At 41.3% G+C, this 19,442-nt stretch overlaps 1 protein-coding gene across 2 annotated transcripts in view; it reads right to left on the bottom strand.

Moving 5' to 3' along the window:
- Positions 1 to 14,622: 14,622 nt before the first annotated feature.
- The window catches only part of ttc34.S (tetratricopeptide repeat domain 34 S homeolog), a 51,942-nt gene continuing 47,122 nt past the window's right edge, over positions 14,623 to 19,442 (bottom strand). For both annotated transcript variants that reach the window (XM_018228010.2, XM_018228008.2), the window contains one exon: positions 14,623 to 15,250. In XM_018228010.2, coding sequence (XP_018083499.1) covers positions 14,729 to 15,250 — 522 coding nt within the window. In that variant the 3' untranslated portion in view covers positions 14,623 to 14,728. The remainder of the gene's footprint in view (positions 15,251 to 19,442) is intronic.

The following is a 19,442-nucleotide window of genomic DNA, read 5'->3' as shown; positions in this document are numbered from 1 at the left end:
TAAAGGGATGTATTTCTTTATGTTTTGCATATGTATGATATAAAAAAACTCAGAAAACAATAAAAACATGATACCACAAAGCTACTGGCCAATAGGGATGTAGCGAACGTCGGAAAAAAAGTTCGCGAACATATTCGCGAACTTGCGCAAAAACGCGAGCGGTTCGCGAACGGTTCGCGAACCCCATAGACTTCAATGGGAAGGCGAACTTTAACATCTAGAAAAGACATTTCTGGCCAGAAAAATGATTTTAAAGTTGTTTAAAGGGTGCAACGACCTGGACAGTGGCATGCCAGAGGGGGATCAAGGGCAAAAATGTATCTGAAAATTCTGCCTGTGTGTGCTTGGAAGAGATAGTGTAGGGGGAGAGCTGTTAGTGATTTCAGGGACAGATGATAGTAAGTTTGCTGGCTAGTAATCTGCTTGATACTGCTCTGTATTGGAGGGACAGAAGTCTGCAGGGATTTGAGGGACATTTTAGCTTAGGTAGCTTTGCTGGCTAGTAATCTACTGTTCTCTTTAAACAACTGCCATACGTTGACCTTGTAGGCATTGTTTGCCCAGTTTTTTTGGACGCAGCCACTGAAGCACAGTTGCCAGAAAAAATATGCCATATAAATGCTGAAAATAGTCATTTTTCGCCATACGTTGACCTTGTAGACATTGTTTGCCCAGTTTTTTTGGACGCAGCCACTGAAGCACAGTTGCCAGAAAAATTATGCCATATAAATGCTGAAAATATAAATTTTTTTGGTTGCAGCCACTGAAGCACAGAGGCCAGAAAAATTATGCCATATAAATGCAGAAAATATGCATTTTTTTGGTCGCAGCCACTGAAGCACAGTTGACAGAAAAATTATGCCATATAAATGCTGAAAATATAAACTTTTTTGGTTGCAGCCACTGAAGCACAGAGGCCAGAAAAATTATGCCATATAAATGCAGAAAACATGCATTTTTTTGGTCGCAGCCACTGAAGCACAGTTGACAGAAAAATTATGCCATATAAATGCTGAAAATATAAATTTTTTTGGTTGCAGCCACTGAAGCACAGAGGCCAGAAAAATTATGCCATATAAATGCAGAAAATATGCATTTTTTTGGTCGCAGCCACTGAAGCACAGTTGCCAGAAAAAATATGCCATATAAATGCTGAAAATAGTCATTTTTTGCCATATACGTTGAGTCAACGTATGGCAAAAAATGACTATTTTCAGCATTTATATGGCATATTTTTTCTGGCCTCTGTGCTTCAGTGGCTGCGGCCAAAAAAACTGGGCAAACAATGCCTACAAGGTCAACGTCGTTGACCTTGTAGGCATTGTTTGCCCAGTTTTTTTGGCCGCAGCCACTGAAGCACAGAGGCCAGAAAAAATATGCCATATAAATGCTGAAAATAGTCATTTTTTTGGTCGCAGCCACTGAAGCACAGTTGCCAGAAAAATTATGCCATATAAATGCTGAAAATATAAATTTTTTTGGTTGCAGCCACTGAAGCACAGAGGCCAGAAAAATTATGCCATATAAATGCAGAAAATATGCATTTTTTTGGTTGCAGCCACTGAAGCACAGAGGCCAGAAAAATTATGCCATATAAATGCAGAAAATATGCATTTTTTTGGATGCAGCCACTGAAGCACAGTTGCCAGAAAAAATATGCCATATAAATGCTGAAAATAGTCATTTTTTGCCATACGTTGACCTTGTAGACATTGTTTGCCCAGTTTTTTTGGTTGCAGCCACTGAAGCACAGAGGCCAGAAAAAATTAAACCAGTAGGGTTTGCACCCTAGTTTGTAACGGTGGCGGAGGGAGGAGGAGGACGCTAAAGGACAGCTGTGTGTGGAGTCATGAGGCTTGAAGAGAAGGACAGCTGCATAGAAGTCAGAACAAGTCTTCCGGCGTGCAGTAACCCTCCGAGATCCACCCCTCATTCATTTTAATAAAGGTCAGGTAATCGACACTTTTGTGACCTAGGCGAGTTCTCTTCTCAGTTACAATCCCTCCTGCTGCACTGAAGGTCCTTTCTGAGAGCACACTTGAGGCTGGGCAAGACAAGAGGTTCATGGCAAATTGTGACAGCTCTGGCCACAGATCAAGCCTGCGCACCCAGTAGTCCAGGGGTTCATCGCTCCTCAGAGTGTCGATATCTGCAGTTAATGCCAGGTAGTCCGCTACCTGCCGGTCGAGGCGTTCTTTGAGGGTGGATCCAGAAGGGTTGTGGCGCTGCCTTGGACAGAAAAACATTTGCATGTCTGACGTTACAGACTGGCCAAAGGGCTTTGTCCTTGCAGGTGTGCTCGTGGCAGGATTACTGGCACCTCTGCCCCTGGAATGTTGATGAGTTCCTGAAGTGACATCACCCTTAAAAGCATTGTACAACATGTTTTGCAGGCTGGTTTGTAAATGCCGCATCTTTTCGGACTTGTGGTATGTTGGTAACATTTCTGACACTTTATGCTTGTACCGAGGGTCTAGTAGCGTTGCGACCCAGTACAGGTCCTTCTCCTTAAGCCTCTTGATACGGGGGTCCTTCAACAGGCATGACAGCATGAAAGACCCCATTCTCACAAGGTTGGATGCAGAGCTATCCATCTCCGCTTCCTCATTATCAAGGACTGCATCATCCACGGTCTCCTCCCCCAGCCACGTACAGACCAGGGGTCCCCAAAAGGTCACCACTAGCCCCCTGGGAAGCCTGCTCCTGTTGGTCCTCCTCCTCCTCCTCCACAAAGCCACCTTCCTCCTCTGACTCCACTTCTGGCACCTCTCCCTGCGTTGCAGCAGGTGCCTGGGTTCGTTCTGGTGATTCCGACCAGAAATCGTGCGCTTCCAGCTCCTCGTCACGCTGGTCTACAGCCTCATCTGTCACTCGTCGCACGGCACGCTCCAGGAAGAAAGCGAAGGGTATTAGGTCGCTGATGGTGCCTTCGGTGCGACTGACCATATTTGTCACCTCTTCAAAAGGTCGCATGAGCCTGCAGGCATCGCGCATAAGCACCCAGTAACGGGGGAAAAAAATCCCCAGCTGTGCAGATCCAGTCCTACCACCCAGTTCAAAAAGGTACTCGTTGACGGCCCTTTGTTGTTGCAGCAGACGTTCCAACATAAGGAGCGTTGAATTCCAGCGAGTCTGGCTGTCAGAAATCAAACGCCTGACTGGCATGTTGTAGCGCTGCTGAATGTCAGCAAGGCGTGCCATGGCTGTGTAGGAACGTCTGAAATGGGCCGACACCTTTCTGGACTGGGTGAGAACGTCCTGGAATCCTGGGTACTTGGAGACAAAACGTTGGACTATTAAATTTAACACATGTGCCATGCAGGGCACATGTGTTAAATTGCCTAGTCTCAACGCTGCCAACAGATTGCTTCCATTGTCACACACCACTTTTCCGATCTGCAGTTGGTGTGGGGTCAGCCACCGATCGGCCTGTGACTGCAGAGATGACAGGAGTACAGATCCGGTATGGTTTTTGCTTTCCAGGCACGTCATCCCCAAGACAGCGTGACAACGGCGTACCTGGCACGTCGAATAGCCTAGGGGGAGCTGGGGGTGCACAGGTGTGGAGGAGGAGAAGGAGGACCCAGCAGCAGAGTAAGAAGAAGAAGAAGACGAGGTAGAGAGCGATGGAGGAGTAGAGGTGGTGGCAGAACCGCGTGCAATCCGTGGCGGTGACACCAACTCCACTGTTGTTGTTGAGCTACCCATTCCCTGCTTCCCAGCCATTACCAAGTTCACCCAGTGGGCAGTGTAGGTGACATACCTGCCCTGACCATGCTTGGAGGACCATGCGTCAGTAGTCATATGGACCTTTGGCCCAACACTAAGTGACAGAGATGCGGTAACTTGGCTCTGCACATGTTGGTACAGGTGTGGTATTCCCTTTTTAGAAAAAAAATTGCGGCTGGGTACCTTCCACTGCGGTGTCCCAATTGCTACAAATTTGCGGAAGGCCTCAGAGTCCACCAGCTGGTATGGTAAAAGCTGGCGGGCTAAGAGTGCAGACAAGCCAGCTGTCAGACGCCGGGCAAGGGGGTGACAGTCAGACATTGGCTTCTTACGCTCAAACATGGCCTTCACAGAAACTTGGCTGGTGGCAGATGACTGGGAATGGGAACAGGTGGTCAAGGTGGAAGGCGGAGTGGAGGGTGGTTCAGACGGGTCAAGGAGAGCAGAGGTAGAGCAGTAAGATGCTGGACCAGAAGGAGTGTGGCTTTTAGTTTGCCTGTTGCCTTTGAGGTGTTGCTCCCAAAGTGCTTTGTGCTTGCCGCTCATGTGCCTTCGCATAGAAGTTGTACCTATGTGGCTGTTGGGCTTACCAAGGCTCAGTTTCTGACTGCACTCATTGCAAATTACAATGCTTTTGTCAGAGGCACACACATTAAAAAAATCCCACACTGCTGACTTTTGGAAGTGTGCGATCTGGCGGTAACAGTAGAAGTTGCGGAGTTGGCGGTATTGGCGCAATGGCGGGTGCGTTGGCCGGCTGAACACAGGTGCCGATACATGTTGTTGCCCTGCTGATCCCTGCGGGCTGTCCTCCCTGCTTCTTCTAAGTCTTATTCTCCTACTGCCTCTCTGACTCTCCGTCTCTCCATCTGAACTACCCTCCTCTTGCTCTCTTCTACTAGGCACCCACAAAACATCAATCTCCTCATCATCATTCTCCTCAGATGCATCAATTTCTTCTGACACATCACAGAAGGAAGCAGCAGCGGGGACCTCCTCCTCATCACTCATTATGTCCATCTCTATCGTGTTCTCTGCCAGAATTAAATCTGGTGTAAGGTCCTCATCTCCTTCATCTTCTTCTGGCAATAATGGTTGCGCATTACTCAGTTCAAGAAACTCATTGGAAAATAACTCCTCTGACCCCAGTGAAGAAGGGGCACCGGTGGTGGAGGAAGTGTTACGTGGGGTGGCCATAGCAGTGGAGGATGAGGAGGATGTTGTGGTAAAGTTAGAAACGGTAGAGGATGGGGTGTGCTGTGTAAGCCAGTCAACTACCTCTTCAGCATTTTGGGAGTTCAGGGTCATTGGCTTTTTAAAACTGGGCAATTTGCTAGGGCCACAGGATTGCATAGCAGCACGGCCCCTAGCACGGCCTCTGCGTGGCGGCCTGCCTTTGCCTGGCATTATTTTTAAAAAAAACAACAACAACAACAAAAACTCAGTTGTTTTTCTGGAAACGATAATACACACAGCTAGATGGCGGGTTGAAGAAAACACTGTGCAAATAATGCCTACAAAGTCAACGTATACACTACTACAGCGGTGGATACGGATTACGTAAAATATATGAATGCTGCTTGAAAAAAAGTAACTCAAGTGGTTTTTCTAGAGACGATAATATTATCATATTTAGACAAAATGTGAACAAGGTCACACAGCTCGATGGCGGGTTGAAGAAAACAGTGTGCAAATAATGCCTACAAGGTCAACGTATACACTACTACAGCGGTGGATACGGATTACGTAAAATATATGAATGCTGCTTGAAAAAAAGTAACTCAAGTGGTTTTTCTAGAGACGATAATATTATCAATATTTAGACAAAATGTGAACAAGCTCACACAGCTCGATGGCGGGTTGAAGAAAACAGTGTGCAAATAATGCCTACAAGGTCAACGTATACACTACTACAGCGGTGGATACGGATTACGTAAAATATATGAATGCTGCTTGAAAAAAGTAACTCAAGTGGTTTTTCTAGAGACGATAATATTATCAATATTTAGACAAAATGTGAACAAGCTCACACAGCTCGATGGCGGGTTGAAGAAAACACTGTGCAAATAATGCCTACAAGGCCAACGTATACACTACTACAGCGGTGGATACGGATTACGTAAAATATATGAATGCTGCTTGAAAAAAGTGACTCCGGTGTTTTTTCTGGAGACGGTAATATTATGGATATTTAGACAGAATGGAACAAGGTCACACAGCTCGATGGCGGGTTGAAGAAAACAGTGTGCAAATAATGCCTACAAGGCCAACGTATACACTACTACAGCGGTGGATACGGATTACGTAAAATATATGAATGCTGCTTGAAAAAAAGTGACTCCGGTGTTTTTTCTGGAGACGGTAATATTATGGATATTTAGACAGAATGGGAACAAGGTCACACAGCTCGATGGCGGGTTGAAGAAAACAGTGTGCAAATAATGCCTACAAGGTCAATGTATACACTACTACAGCGGTGGATACGGATTACGTAAAATATATGAATGCTGCTTGAAAAAAGTGACTCCGGTGTTTTTTCTGGAGACGGTAATATTATGGATATTTAGACAGAATGGGAACAAGGTCACACAGCTCGATGCGGGTTGAAGAAAACAGTGTGCAAATAATGCCTACAAGGTCAACGTATACACTACTACAGCGGTGGATACGGATTACGTAAAATATATGAATGCTGCTTGAAAAAAAGTAACTCAAGTGGTTTTTCTAGAGACGATAATATTATCAATATTTAGACAAAATGTGAACAAGGTCACACAGCTCGATGGCGGGTTGAAGAAAACAGTGTGCAAATAATGCCTACAAGGCCAACGTATACACTACTACAGCGGTGGATACGGATTACGTAAAATATATGAATGCTGCTTGAAAAAAGTGACTCCGGTGTTTTTTCTGGAGACGGTAATATTATGGATATTTAGACAGAATGGGAACAAGGTCACACAGCTCGATGGCGGGTTGAAGAAAACAGTGTGCAAATAATGCCTACAAGGCCAACGTATACACTACTACAGCGGTGGATACGGATTACGTAAAATATATGAATGCTGCTTGAAAAAAGTGACTCCGGTGTTTTTTCTGGAGACGGTAATATTATGGATATTTAGACAGAATGGGAACAAGGTCACACAGCTCGATGGCGGGTTGAAGAAAACAGTGTGCAAATAATGCCTACAAGGCCAACGTATACACTACTACAGCGGTGGATACGGATTACGTAAAATATATGAATGCTGCTTGAAAAAAGTGACTCCGGTGTTTTTTCTGGAGACGGTAATATTATGGATATTTAGACAGAATGGGAACAAGGTCACACAGCTCGATGGCGGGTTGAAGAAAACAGTGTGCAAATAATGCCTACAAGGCCAACGTATACACTACTACAGCGGTGGATACGGATTACGTAAAATATATTATGGCTGCTTGAAAAAAGTGACTCCGGTGTTTTTTCTGGAGACGGTAATATTATGGATATTTAGACAGAATGTGAACAAGGTCACACAGCTCGATGGCGGGTTGAAGAAAACAGTGTGCAAATAATGCCTACAGGGCAAATAATGCCTAAAAGGTCAACTTATACACTACTACAGCGGTAGTAAAATAAAAAAAAGTAAAAAAAAAAAAAATGAATATTAAAAAAAAAAAATTAAAGTTGGTGCTGCTGAACTACTAGGAGCAGCAGATTAGCACACCAGTCCCACTCCCCAACACTGCTAGACTAATAGCACTGGGCTCTTATAGTAGTAGTAGTAGTAGTAGTAGTAAACAACAAAAAAATAAATAAAAGCAGTCCTTACAAGGACTACTGTTATTGCAGCAGTCAGCTGATGAGATCAGAAGCAGGACAGCTGCCCACTGCAGCTACATACAGAGCACTGCAGTAGAAGGTAGATTACTAGCCAGCAAAGCTACCTAAGCTTAAATGTCCCTCAAACCCCTGCAGACTTCTGTCCCTCCAATAACAGAGCAGTATCAAAACGATTACTAGCCAGCAAACTTTCAACTGTCCCTGAAATCACTAACAGGCAGCAGCTCTCTCCCTACACTATCTCTTCAGCACACACAGGCAGAGTGAAAAAACGCTGCAGGGCTTCGGTTTTTTATAGGAAGGGGAGTGGTCCAGGGGAGAGCTTCCTGATTGGCTGCCATGTACCTGCTGGTCTGGGGTGAGAGGGCAAAAAAAAGCGCCAACAATGGCGAACCCAAAATGGCGAACGTCGCGCGACGTTCGCGAACTTCCGGCGAGCGCGAACACCCGATGTTCGCGCGAACAAGTTCGCCGGCGAACAGTTCGCGACATCTCTACTGGCCAATTTTATTCCATCCTGTGATAGGTTTTCAGTTGAGCTCCTTGTGGCGGCAGACCATGCCAAGTTGCCAGAGTGCTGCACAGGAAATTTTAAAGGGGGAGAAAGGAGGTTCTCTCCTGTGACTGCTCGGTGGGTTGATTGATACAGATGCTACTACTGCTTGTGCTAGGTGACAGTCCGCTTGAATTTCCTATCATCGACACACACTGAAGATTCAGGACCGACAGTAGGGCTGCTGAACTTCTCTCGTGGTGGGAGATGCAGCTCCTGCTGGAAGCAGAGTTTGGGGCCATTCTCTCTGTAGGTAGAGGCAGCCTAATACTCAGTGGTGGATTTAATAATTTAAAGCTGACCTCAAGTCTTCTGTGAGGAATAGCAGGGCATAGTAGCAATCTATTATTGAATTCAGGGTTTGAATATTGCCTTGAGGTGAGGCCTGCAAGGTCCTATTTATTTGATGAAATATGAATAAATGCTCTGGCCATTTTACCTTGTTTCTGGCTCCTGGAATTTAATTCGATGGCTGAAAGTTAGGGTCAATTGAGGAGTCCCCTTGTCATGCATTTGTCGAGAATTTGCCAGGGCAAATAAACAAAAGTAATTGAATTCAATGCATTTGATGCGAGATGAAATAATGAGACAAAAAAAAAACCGATTTACACCAATGCATTTGATATGAGAAAAAATAGCTAAAAAATACCCATTGACTCGGATGCGGTTGGCAAAATTTTACCTTTTTGAACATTTTTCTCCAGTTTTGTACTAGTGATCACTTCTGTAACTACCAGTAGCCTATACTACATGTTTAGCAGGTTTACCTTGACCCCATGATGTTTGCTAAAGGAGCAATTGTTATAGTACTAAATTGTGAGTCCAGTCCTTAGAGGTGCAAATGCAAAATCATTCACTAGAGACCCATTGTAGTGCAAGCTATAACACTTTTTTTATTCTGCCGAATGCTTTAACATGCCTTAGTAAACAGCTCTAGAAGCTCTCTCTGTTTGTTTAGGATAGCAGCTGCCATATTAGCTTGGTGTGACATCATTTCACGAGTCTCTCCCTGCTCACTCAGCAGGGAGGGGAGGAGGGAGGGGGAAGAGGAGCAAACTGAGCATGCTCAAGCCCTAGCCCTGGAGGTTTAAGCTAAAGACAGGAAGACTGATACAGAAGCCCATGTGTACACAATAGAAGGAAAGAAATGCTGTGTTTCTTTTGACAGAGGACTCAGAGCAGCAGGTTTACTGGTGTATTTACATAGACCTTTCTGAGAAAGCTTACTTCATTTTAGCCTTTCTTTCTCCTTTAAATGGCGGTATGAAGATGTCACTTCTTACTAATATATTCAAGTATTTATCTATTTATGTGTTATAGGTACAATGTGAGCGAGGCAGACTGTAGAACCTTCATAACCATTTACTTGTCATGAGCCATCACAAAAACAGAATAACACACACATAAAAGAGGCTTCGTGACTCATTATCCTTTAACTTTAAATTTCTGCTTATTTGAAAGAGGAGATGGCTGATCTAAACTGTCACTGAGTTATGGATTCAGCATGCCAGAAGCTTTAACATAAATTATACAAGTGAAATGTGATTCAAGCCCGAGTACCTAATGAGAAAGTTTGTTATGCCAATTGCAATTTATTTTAAGTGACCTTGGGCACACAAGGACTTTATCTCTTTAGATCCTTGAAATTGCTTAATGCTAATAAGCAACTGTGCTGCAGAGAGAGGCTCTGATCCACTTATGAGTTAGACCAACTCCAGCTAATAGAAGCTTATAATAACCAGCCACCCTTACTTACCAAGATATGACATATTTATGAACTATGCTTAAAGGAGAAGGAAAGGCTAAGAGTAAGTAAGCTTTATCAGAAAGGTCTATATAAATACACCAGTAAACCCTCAAAGTAATGCTGCTCTGAGTCCTCTGTCAAAAGAAACACAGCATTTTTGTCCTTCTATTGTGTAAACATGGGCTTCTGTATCAGACTTCCTGTTTTCATCTTAAACCTCCAGGGCTAGGGCTTGAGCATGCTCAATTTGCTCCTCTACTCCTGACTCCTCCCCTCCCTGCTGTAATCTGAGCCCAGAGCTATGAGTGAGCAGGGAGAGACTCAGGCAGGAAGTGATGTCACAGCAAGCTAATATGGGGCTGCACTATTGCAGCTAATCTATTGGCAATAAAATGCCTCCGTAGCTCTCCTTCTCCTTTACATATATTTAAATTCAACGTTATCTCTTGAGCTCGGTAGACATATAGAATACCCCATTTTTAAGAATTTTTAAGATGTGTCCTTCTCTAAAACAGTGTGTGATAATCGTGTTAAGAAGTATTACTGGGAATTGTATGACCAAGGACAAAGATGTAAAGGTTTGAAGCCTGCTCTGTGATAACAACATTTCTATTACAGCACTACCCGTGATAGCATTTGTGTTATTTTATGCACTCATTATTTTCTCCCATATACCATCATATTGTAAGCTGTACAGACAAACTTGAGACACGAGATAAAGGTTCACATTCATCAAAATATTTTAAAAAAAAATGTCAGCAGCATTGAATAGCAGAATAAATTATGAGCTATGCTCGCTTGCAGAAGTCACCGATAGGTCTGAAGCAGGCAAACATTTTAATAAAGTAGACATTTTGTGTAAAAAATAAGAATGTACCAGTGTATTATACTCATTTAGATATAGAAGAATTGTGCTTAAAAAAAGTAGCGTTTCTGTCTTATTTATTGAATATTTCTGCAAAATCCCTAATAATCCCTTCCCTTCTCTTCCACTTCCTGCTCCCTGAATTCCCAGGCTGTGCAGGGGAGCCGGCGGCTCTCAGCTCACTGTACTGTAGGACAGGAACCAATCAGCAGCTAGCTGGACCTGATAGGGAACTAAAGCCTGTCTGTGCTTGTGTGACTGCAGGACTGTGATTGGCTGTCTCCCTTCTACTATGCTTATGGCAGGGACCGTTAGGACACTCCCACCCCTCATTTGAAACACAGACAGGGACCCAGGCCTGGTTTTTTGGAAAGGCCACCAAGGCCCGGGCCTAGGGTGGCAGGATTTTAGAGGGCGGAATGAAGCCCAACCACACCCACATTGGTTCGGAAGCTCTGGGACTGATCATGAGATACAATAGTTTTTTAAATTTCCCATGTGCCAATCCACAGTGCCTGGTCTAGTAGTGCCCGCTATGTAAATCCAGCCCTGCAGCGACCAGAGAACATCTATAGGGAGCTCCAATAATGGGGCTATTTTTAAAGATAATATAAATTTTTAGCACCATGTTAAAGCACCTCCATATATTACTTATAATTGCCTACAAAATTAGGGGTTTTTCGTTTATCCTATAGGTCTCCTTTCATATAAATTAAATTGTGGGCATGAGACTTTTTCACAATATAAATCAAATATGAAATATAAGTAATAGAAAAAAATATTCATCTTTTAATACAGTGCCAAACTGGCCACTCTGATGGGGTCTGGAGAATTGGTAAGGGGGTTTTAGTGAGAAGGCCATTTATAGTGGGATTTGGTAAAAATATCTGTTTGGTCTCCTATTTCCACCTCCAACCCAACTTGGTCAATGTGTTTTGAGAACTTTGACTGAATGATACATAAAGAGTGTCCTAAATAGACTAGAAAAATAAAAAAACTGGACCTCCAACAGGGGTTTAAATTGAGTCCAACACACCACTGCCTAAAGGGAACTCAATGAGCTTGCAAAAGGGGTTAAAAGTAATTTAAATATTTAACATTTTATGTGCTGTGGATCATAAAATCTGTGACATTGACATTCAAGTCACCAACACCGTCGATTTAAGTTTCTGTGTTACAAATCATTAAAGGGATGTTTGTTATTTTTACAAAATGCATCAGTTAAAAATTGTTTTTCAAATTAGCAAATAGATTTTTTATATTTAACTTTGAAAACTGGCATGGGGCTAGAGAAGTTAGTTTCCCAGGTGCCATCAGTCATGTGACCTGTGCTCTGATAACCTTCTGTCACTCTTACTGCTGCACTGCTAGTTGGAGTGATATCAACCCCCCAACCTTACCCACTCACTTTACTCACTGATGTAAATATATATTACTGGGCCCCACAGCAAATATTTTTCAGGCCCCCAAAACGTCTAGAGGTTGACTTGTTTTACCAATATTTATTGAAATTGTATATGAATTAGGGCCTTGTGGGGCCTCTATACTTTCTGTGCCCCCCTGCAGCCGCAGGGTCTGCTTCCTCTGTAGTTACACCCCTGCTGATCCTCCACCACCTCCAATTATTACAGGGCACAGCAGATCTTTAATTTTCTGCCCTGGAGACCATGGTACTGGTATACTACTACATGGTAACTTTTTAAAATGAAAACTTTTTAAAATGAAATCATAATGCTTTGTCAAAAACAACTCTGTATGCCTTTTACTCTCTCTTTTCAGTGTTATGTGTCACTTTCCATGACTATTATCACCAAAAATGTATTAAAATCAAAGGAATTTTCCATTGGTGCCTATCGTGACTAATCAAGAAGAGGTGTGTCTATTTGAGAATGCCTTTTCCAATTGATAAGCTGATTGAATTTGGAGCAAATCTGCAAGTTTTTGGTCCTTAGGATATAATATTAAAGGACAGGTTTAACACGTTGACCAGTTTTACTCGTCAAAAACATTTCATACATAAAACTGATTAATTACACTACGTTGCAGTCCAATTGTCACATGAATGATCTTTGATGAGTATGAAAAAATAACGATCTGCTCGGAAATGGAAAAACTTAAACCTCCTTAAAAACATAAAGGTACCATTTCTATACAAAAATTCAGTGTTTCAGAACTTTGCACATAGTTAAATGCATTTAGACCATTTCCATTTTATGGTGCAATAGGACCTTTTAACGACCCATCCATCTAGAGATTTTAAATCTAAAAACTTGAGATTTATTAAAAACCAAGAAAAACTCTAATACAAAACTTCTTCAAGTAAAGACGGAGGTCCCCTAGAAGTCAGTGGGAGCTGCTCTGATCCTATTGAACTTCTATTTTTAGCCATTAAGACTTTTTCGGGGGAATGCAATAAAAGTCGCAAAGATCAAAACAATTCGCACCAATAAGAATAAAAATCCACATCTCACAATGTAATATTATTCATTAAACTGTTATTGCATTGCGAATTTTAATTGCGCACTCTTAAGAAGTGTTTGAAGGTGTCGTAATCTTTTGGAGCTAATGAAATTTTCAGTAAGAAGTTTTATTACATTTACTGCTCTTAACTATAAAATTCACAAACGGTCTCCCACTGTCGGAAGTGGTCGCTAAACAGTTTCCGGGTTCGCAAAAGCTATTTTAAATTCGCACATAGCAATTTTTTTTTCGCACAATGGCATAACTTTTCGCGTTGTGAATAGTTTTTCTGTTACCGACTTTCATTACATTCCCCCATTAGAGGTTTTTGAATTTTTTTCACTAGTAATTATCCGAAAACGATTTAATATTTTACGCTATATTCTTGAATACCACTAACATTTGACCTTTATAAAATAGGCCTCCGTCTACTAAAGTGTCTACTTAAGTGCGGTAAAAATATTCGCACAAAATATAGACAAATTTGTCGCAGAATATGTTTTCGCCAGTTTTACCTGCAGTAAATATAAATTTGCGAATTTTCTTGTGCAAGATTATGTTTTCGCCAGTTATCGCATTTGCTGAAAATAACGCTACGTACACATTAACGCCTGGTTTAATAAACAGCCAAATTTGCAAATTTGACAAAATTTATGCAAGAATATTCGAAAAATTTTACCGCCACCTATGTAATGGCATAAATGTATGTTTTCGCCAGGAAAATTCTCAAGGGGCTGGAAATATTCAATAATACTTTTTTTTTACCCATCATTCTTTGCTGACAGGAGACAGATCTGTAGCTATTGCTGATAGGATGTTTTGGCTTCTGCTTCTATCTGCTGCAATTTCAGCTCAGAGGCGTATTATTGGCAGCGGACATCACAGTCCAAAGATTCGTCAGCCTCTACACTATTGTCTTTTCATTGTGATTGGCTACATTAAACTGTGCCTTTATATGAAGCAAAGAGATTGACTGGTTTGTTCATATGATTCTATTGGCTGAAGGGTTTATATGATGCATATATGTTTGATTGGTGTTACTCTGGTAATGTTGTTGGATGGTATAATCATCAGTCAATAAAGTTTATGAGTTTTGAAGATGCATTTCTGGCCATAAATGTCACAGTAAAAATTGCCATAATAACCTCCATAAAACAAGACTATTTTATAGCATAAATATTTGCAAAAACAAATTTGTCGCCAGAAAATTTGCATCTCGCTAAAATTACCGCTAACATATGCTGGTTCGTTCTGAGCACATCGTTGTTCAGTAAACGTAGTCGCTGCGAATATTCTGGCAGAAGGATATTCTCAGCGATAACATGAGCAAACTTAAAGTCAGATTTACCGCACTTTAGTAAACGGACCCCTGAGTTACTAAAGTTGAACTTTATTGTTCAACTCCAGGTCCATTCCATCAACCATAAACCAAATTACAGTACTGGTTTCCAGTGTTTTTATTATTATAAATGCATTTAATACATTTCACACTGCCATATAGTGTGGTTGATAAATTCAAGCTTTCAGCTGCATGAAACTAATTTCATATTAATGGACGATACACCCAGATGCTTCCCTCTTAATTCTTGCTTTTAGTCTCTTCAGTTCTTGGTTATTCTCATCAATAAGAAGACCACACTCTGACATTTTCCAAGACTCTTCAAACAAACGTTGCTCAAAATATCTGTTCGCAACCTGGCTAAATATTCCAGCAAGTTTAACCCTGCCAGGCATATTGTTAATGCTGGCGACGGCTGAAGCGTGCTCCATACTAATGGCTTTCATGTACTGCGTGGTAGCGGCGTCTTCATCACAAGACAACAGCAGAATGTGGCCTTTGGAACAATAGTCTTCTGCTTGGGTCTTTAAATCATGAGAACTGTGCCGCAGAATTGCCTTATCTATGTCCTTTATTGCGCTGCTGTAATCTCTCAGGTGAGTGAGGCACATGGCACGCTGCCGTAAGTATTTCGGGTTATTGTTGCTAGAAATAACAGCCAGAGAGTAATAATCCAGAGCTTTTTCATGTTGATTCTCCTGAATCAAAGAATTCCCTTCTTGTCCTGCTGCCTGTAACAACAAGAAAAATGGAATTATATTAGCTATTTGTGCTTTAAAGACCTAGGGGCAAATTCACTAAAGGGCGAATCTTCGCCTGCGAAGGTTTCGCCAGTCTGCGCCACTTGGCCAAACGCAAATTCCCGTCAACTACGCTAATTCACTAAAATGCAAAGTTGCGTTTGGGCAGCCAAATGCTGGCGAAGTTTCACTAGGGTTAATTCGCCAGCACGAGCATTTCATAGCAAATTCTCGCTAATGTTTGTTTCTGCCTAACGAAACTTCGTAGGTCAGTTTGAATAGGGCGGGTACATATAGGTCATATATACATCTTTATTAGAGATGCAAATGCTTGAAGTGGCCACTTATTATTAAAAATGGAAGCAAAATAAAGACAAACGAGATCCTCTAATGCCCTAGACATGAGCCCACCCTAAAACAAACTTTTAAAATTTTGATGACTTTTCGGCATACAGGATATGATGTCACTGACATAAGATCGAGGAGGATGTAGCTTCATCTTATCAGTTCGCCAGGTCTAAGGTGGCAAAGGAAACGCTGGCAAAAGAGATAACGTTCTGTAAAATTTGCACTTTAGTGAATTTGCGGAGTAACAATCGTTCGTCTGAGCAAAAACTGCGCTAGCAACGATCTCTTTATGCCTGTTGCTGATGTCCCTACGGATCGGATTTCTGGTGAATTTTCAAAAGCGACGGCCACTTCGCCCATTAGCAAATCTGCACGCCCATCTCACACTATGAAATGGAAAAGAAGAGGTCTGAACTGTGGAATAGGTAAGGCAAGGGTTAAAGCCAGCCAGTAAAGCACAGGTGCAGATCACATGGAAAGCAGAACATTTTTCTGTCGAAAGCTCTTCATACTGTAATTGCTTGTCATATAAACCAGAGCAGCACGCAGGTGTGCTTTTAAAGCCACTGCTCATTCAGATAACATCATTTGGTTTATCATTGTTTACAGGTTAATAGTTAAATGCGAATGTTCTTTCAGTTCTTACATATTAACGCAATTATATAAAAGGCATGCTGGACAGACAGAGAGAGAGCATCATCTCTCATGGAAAAATTCCTGCCCTGCTGTAGCGTTGAGCAGACTTAGTAATTAACCTAGGACTGCATCGTGTAGAACCTTAAACATTTAGGCACTTCAGCAATCTACCTTTTCCACTAACTAATGCAAAAGCAGATGATTCTTTGATTATAAGAGTAGAAATACAATAAAAATCAGCTATTTGGCATTTGACATGCTAAGCCTCTTTTAGTAAAGTGGCACAAGTTGCAGGTTGCATTTCCCCCAGAATTCCAGTGCAAATGCATGCACTAACTGGTGAGAGTGTTTCTGTAAATCACACACAAGCTGATAAATTTCAAATATCAAAATTTATCATGTACTGTCTCTTTAAAAAGGCTACCTCTTTAAAACCTGCCGAATTGCTGTTTTAGCCTATGGGGGCTCCTACAACCTATTTGGAGTCAATTGGTGGACTTTGACTTTGGTGGACTTTGACTTTGCGCTATTCCTTCGATTTGTACGATTCAAATTCTGCCGAAAATGGACCTATTCTACCAAAAAAAAACTTCGACTTCATTTTGGTTGTTCTTTTTTAATTCAAATTTGACGTTTTTTCAATTCTAAATTCAACCCTTGATAAATATGCCCTGTACTGTCTCTTTAAAAATTCGACTTCGACCATTCGCCATCTAAAACCTGCCGACTTGCTGTTTTAGCCTATGGGGGACCTCCTAGAAACAATGAATTGGTGGACTTTGAAAAATCAAAGTTTTTTTGGGGAAAAAAATCTAATTCGATTCATACGATTCGAAATCGGCAGAATACGGACTATTTGATCGAAAAAACTTAATTTCAGATGGTCTTTTTCAATACGAATTTTGAAGTTTTTCAAATTCGAAATTCGACCCTTGATAAATATGCCCCTAATCGTTCCCTTTGCCATTCCCACTTGCTCGTAATTCATCTGAATATCTAGAAAGGATGCATTGGCACTGCCACCAGTTTTTAGGGTCATGTTAGACAAAAGTCTAATGAAATGTCCATTTCAGTGCTTCTCACTTGTAAGTGTAAATGAAGTGTACTTTTATTCTATACAAGTAAAATGTTTTATTTGAAGTTGTGTGTTTTTGGATTCATGTTGTTAAAGCCCCTCTTGATCTATAAAGTTAGGGCAAGGTCCAACGGAGAGATTTGTCGCCCGAGATAAATTGGCGACAAACATTTATATTTGAATTATTTGCAGTGTAAAAAGTGTAATTGAAAAAGTGTATCTGACGTTTCAGCATTAACAATGACCGATGTTTGGGTGCCCTTAAAGGAACCTGATCAAAATTTTCCACGAAGCCCGATCAACGAGCAGACCGATATCCAAGTCTTCGGTCGATAACGGCCTGCACTTTTCCCACCATACACGCACGGATATTCATTTTGTACGGTATTATCTGTGCGTCTATGTCCACCATACGATATTCAGTGAGTGTATGGTGGGAGATGAGCTGACCGATATCGGCAGAAGACTTGGATATCGGTCGGCTTGCCAATAGGTCGAGGTGGAAAATTTTGATTGGACGCCTTTGAAGGCACCTGAACATCGACCACTGTTTAATGCTGAATCGTCAGATAGAGGTATAATTCTATTGTTTCTACCTGTATATGTGACATTCAGCTCTACACTTATGTGTTGAAATGAACAATCTTTCTTGGAAAGATCTTTTTCAGGAAAGATCTTAATTTGTTAAGTCTATAGCCACCTTAAAGGGGTTTTTCACCTGTGAGATAACTTTTAGTATGATGTAGAGAGTGATATTCTGAGACAATTTGCAATTGGTTTTTATTTTTTATTATGGAAGGTTTTCAAGTTATTTAGCTTTTTATTCAGCAGCTCTCCAGTTTGCAATTTCAGCCATCTGGTTGCTAGGTGCCAAATTACCCTAGCAACCATGCATTGATTTGAATGAGAGACTGGAATATGAATAGGAGAGGCCTGAATGGAAGGATCAGTAATAAAAAGTAACAATAACAATAAATTTGTAGCCTTGCAGAGCATTTGTTTTTTAGAAGGGAGTCAGCGACCGCACATTTGAAAGCGGCAAAGAGTCAGAAGAAAAAGGCATATAACTATAAAACTATAAAAAATAAATAATGAAAACCAATTGAAAAGTTGCTTAGAATTGGCCGTTCTATAACATAATACAAGTTACCTAAAAGGTGAACTACCGCTTTAAAGGGCATGTAAAGTCTAAAATAGAATAAGGCTAGAAATGCTGTATTTTGTATACTAAATATAAACATGAACTTACTGCACCACAAGCCTAATCAAACAAATAATTTATGCTTTCAAAGTTGGCTACAGGGGGTCACCATCTTGTAACTTTGTTAAACATCTTTGCAAGACTAAGACTGTGCACATGCTCAGTGTGGTCTGGGCTGCTTAGGGATCTCATAAACAAAGCTGCTTGAGTTCTGCATGGCTGGGAAGTAAGGCGGGGGCTCCCCCTGCTGTTCATAAGTATGATTGTTTCCCTGCTCAGCAGTTAGGGACCATCTGACAATTCCTATCCACAGCAGTAAATGAAGGGAGAATTTCACTGCATACAGTCAGGTTTCTTATAAAGACGGTACACATTATAGTAAAAATGGGATTTTATTATTTTGCCTTTACATGCCCTTTAAGACAATACAGTAAGGGGCAACATTATGAAAAGTCTCAAGTTTGTTTTAAAACGTTAATCAGTAAATGCTGCTTAGGCAATTTATTACATTACCCATTATATGTATAACTTGCTCTCAAAAGTCCATCAAAAAAACATATTTCCAAAGAAAATGAAAAACCCCCCAAAAACATGGCTTCATTAAATGTTGTTGAATTGGTGTAGAAAGGGTCAGGCTAATAGCACAAGCAGCATACTGTCTGGCAGCATTTTTCAGTCAGCGGAGAAGCATCCAAAATCTGTCTGTGCCTCCTGTCATTTACTTTAACAGGAGACCAATTAGTTGCAAAACTGGAATTCCAGCATTTTAGGCAAAAACTGTGACAGTTCCATTATAACCAATTGCACATGTCTTAGGCAAGTTGAAATACTGTATGTCATTGAAGAATAGGCTCTGTCAACATTAGTGAACATTATAGGGCTGTTCTAATACAGTTATATCTATCTATCTATCATCTATCTAT

Source organism: Xenopus laevis, chromosome 7S (assembly GCF_017654675.1).
Source record: "Xenopus laevis strain J_2021 chromosome 7S, Xenopus_laevis_v10.1, whole genome shotgun sequence".
Classification (NCBI taxonomy): Eukaryota; Metazoa; Chordata; class Amphibia; order Anura; family Pipidae; genus Xenopus; species Xenopus laevis.
Note: the sequence above shows the minus strand (reverse complement) of the source record. Positions and strands in the feature narration are given on the sequence as shown.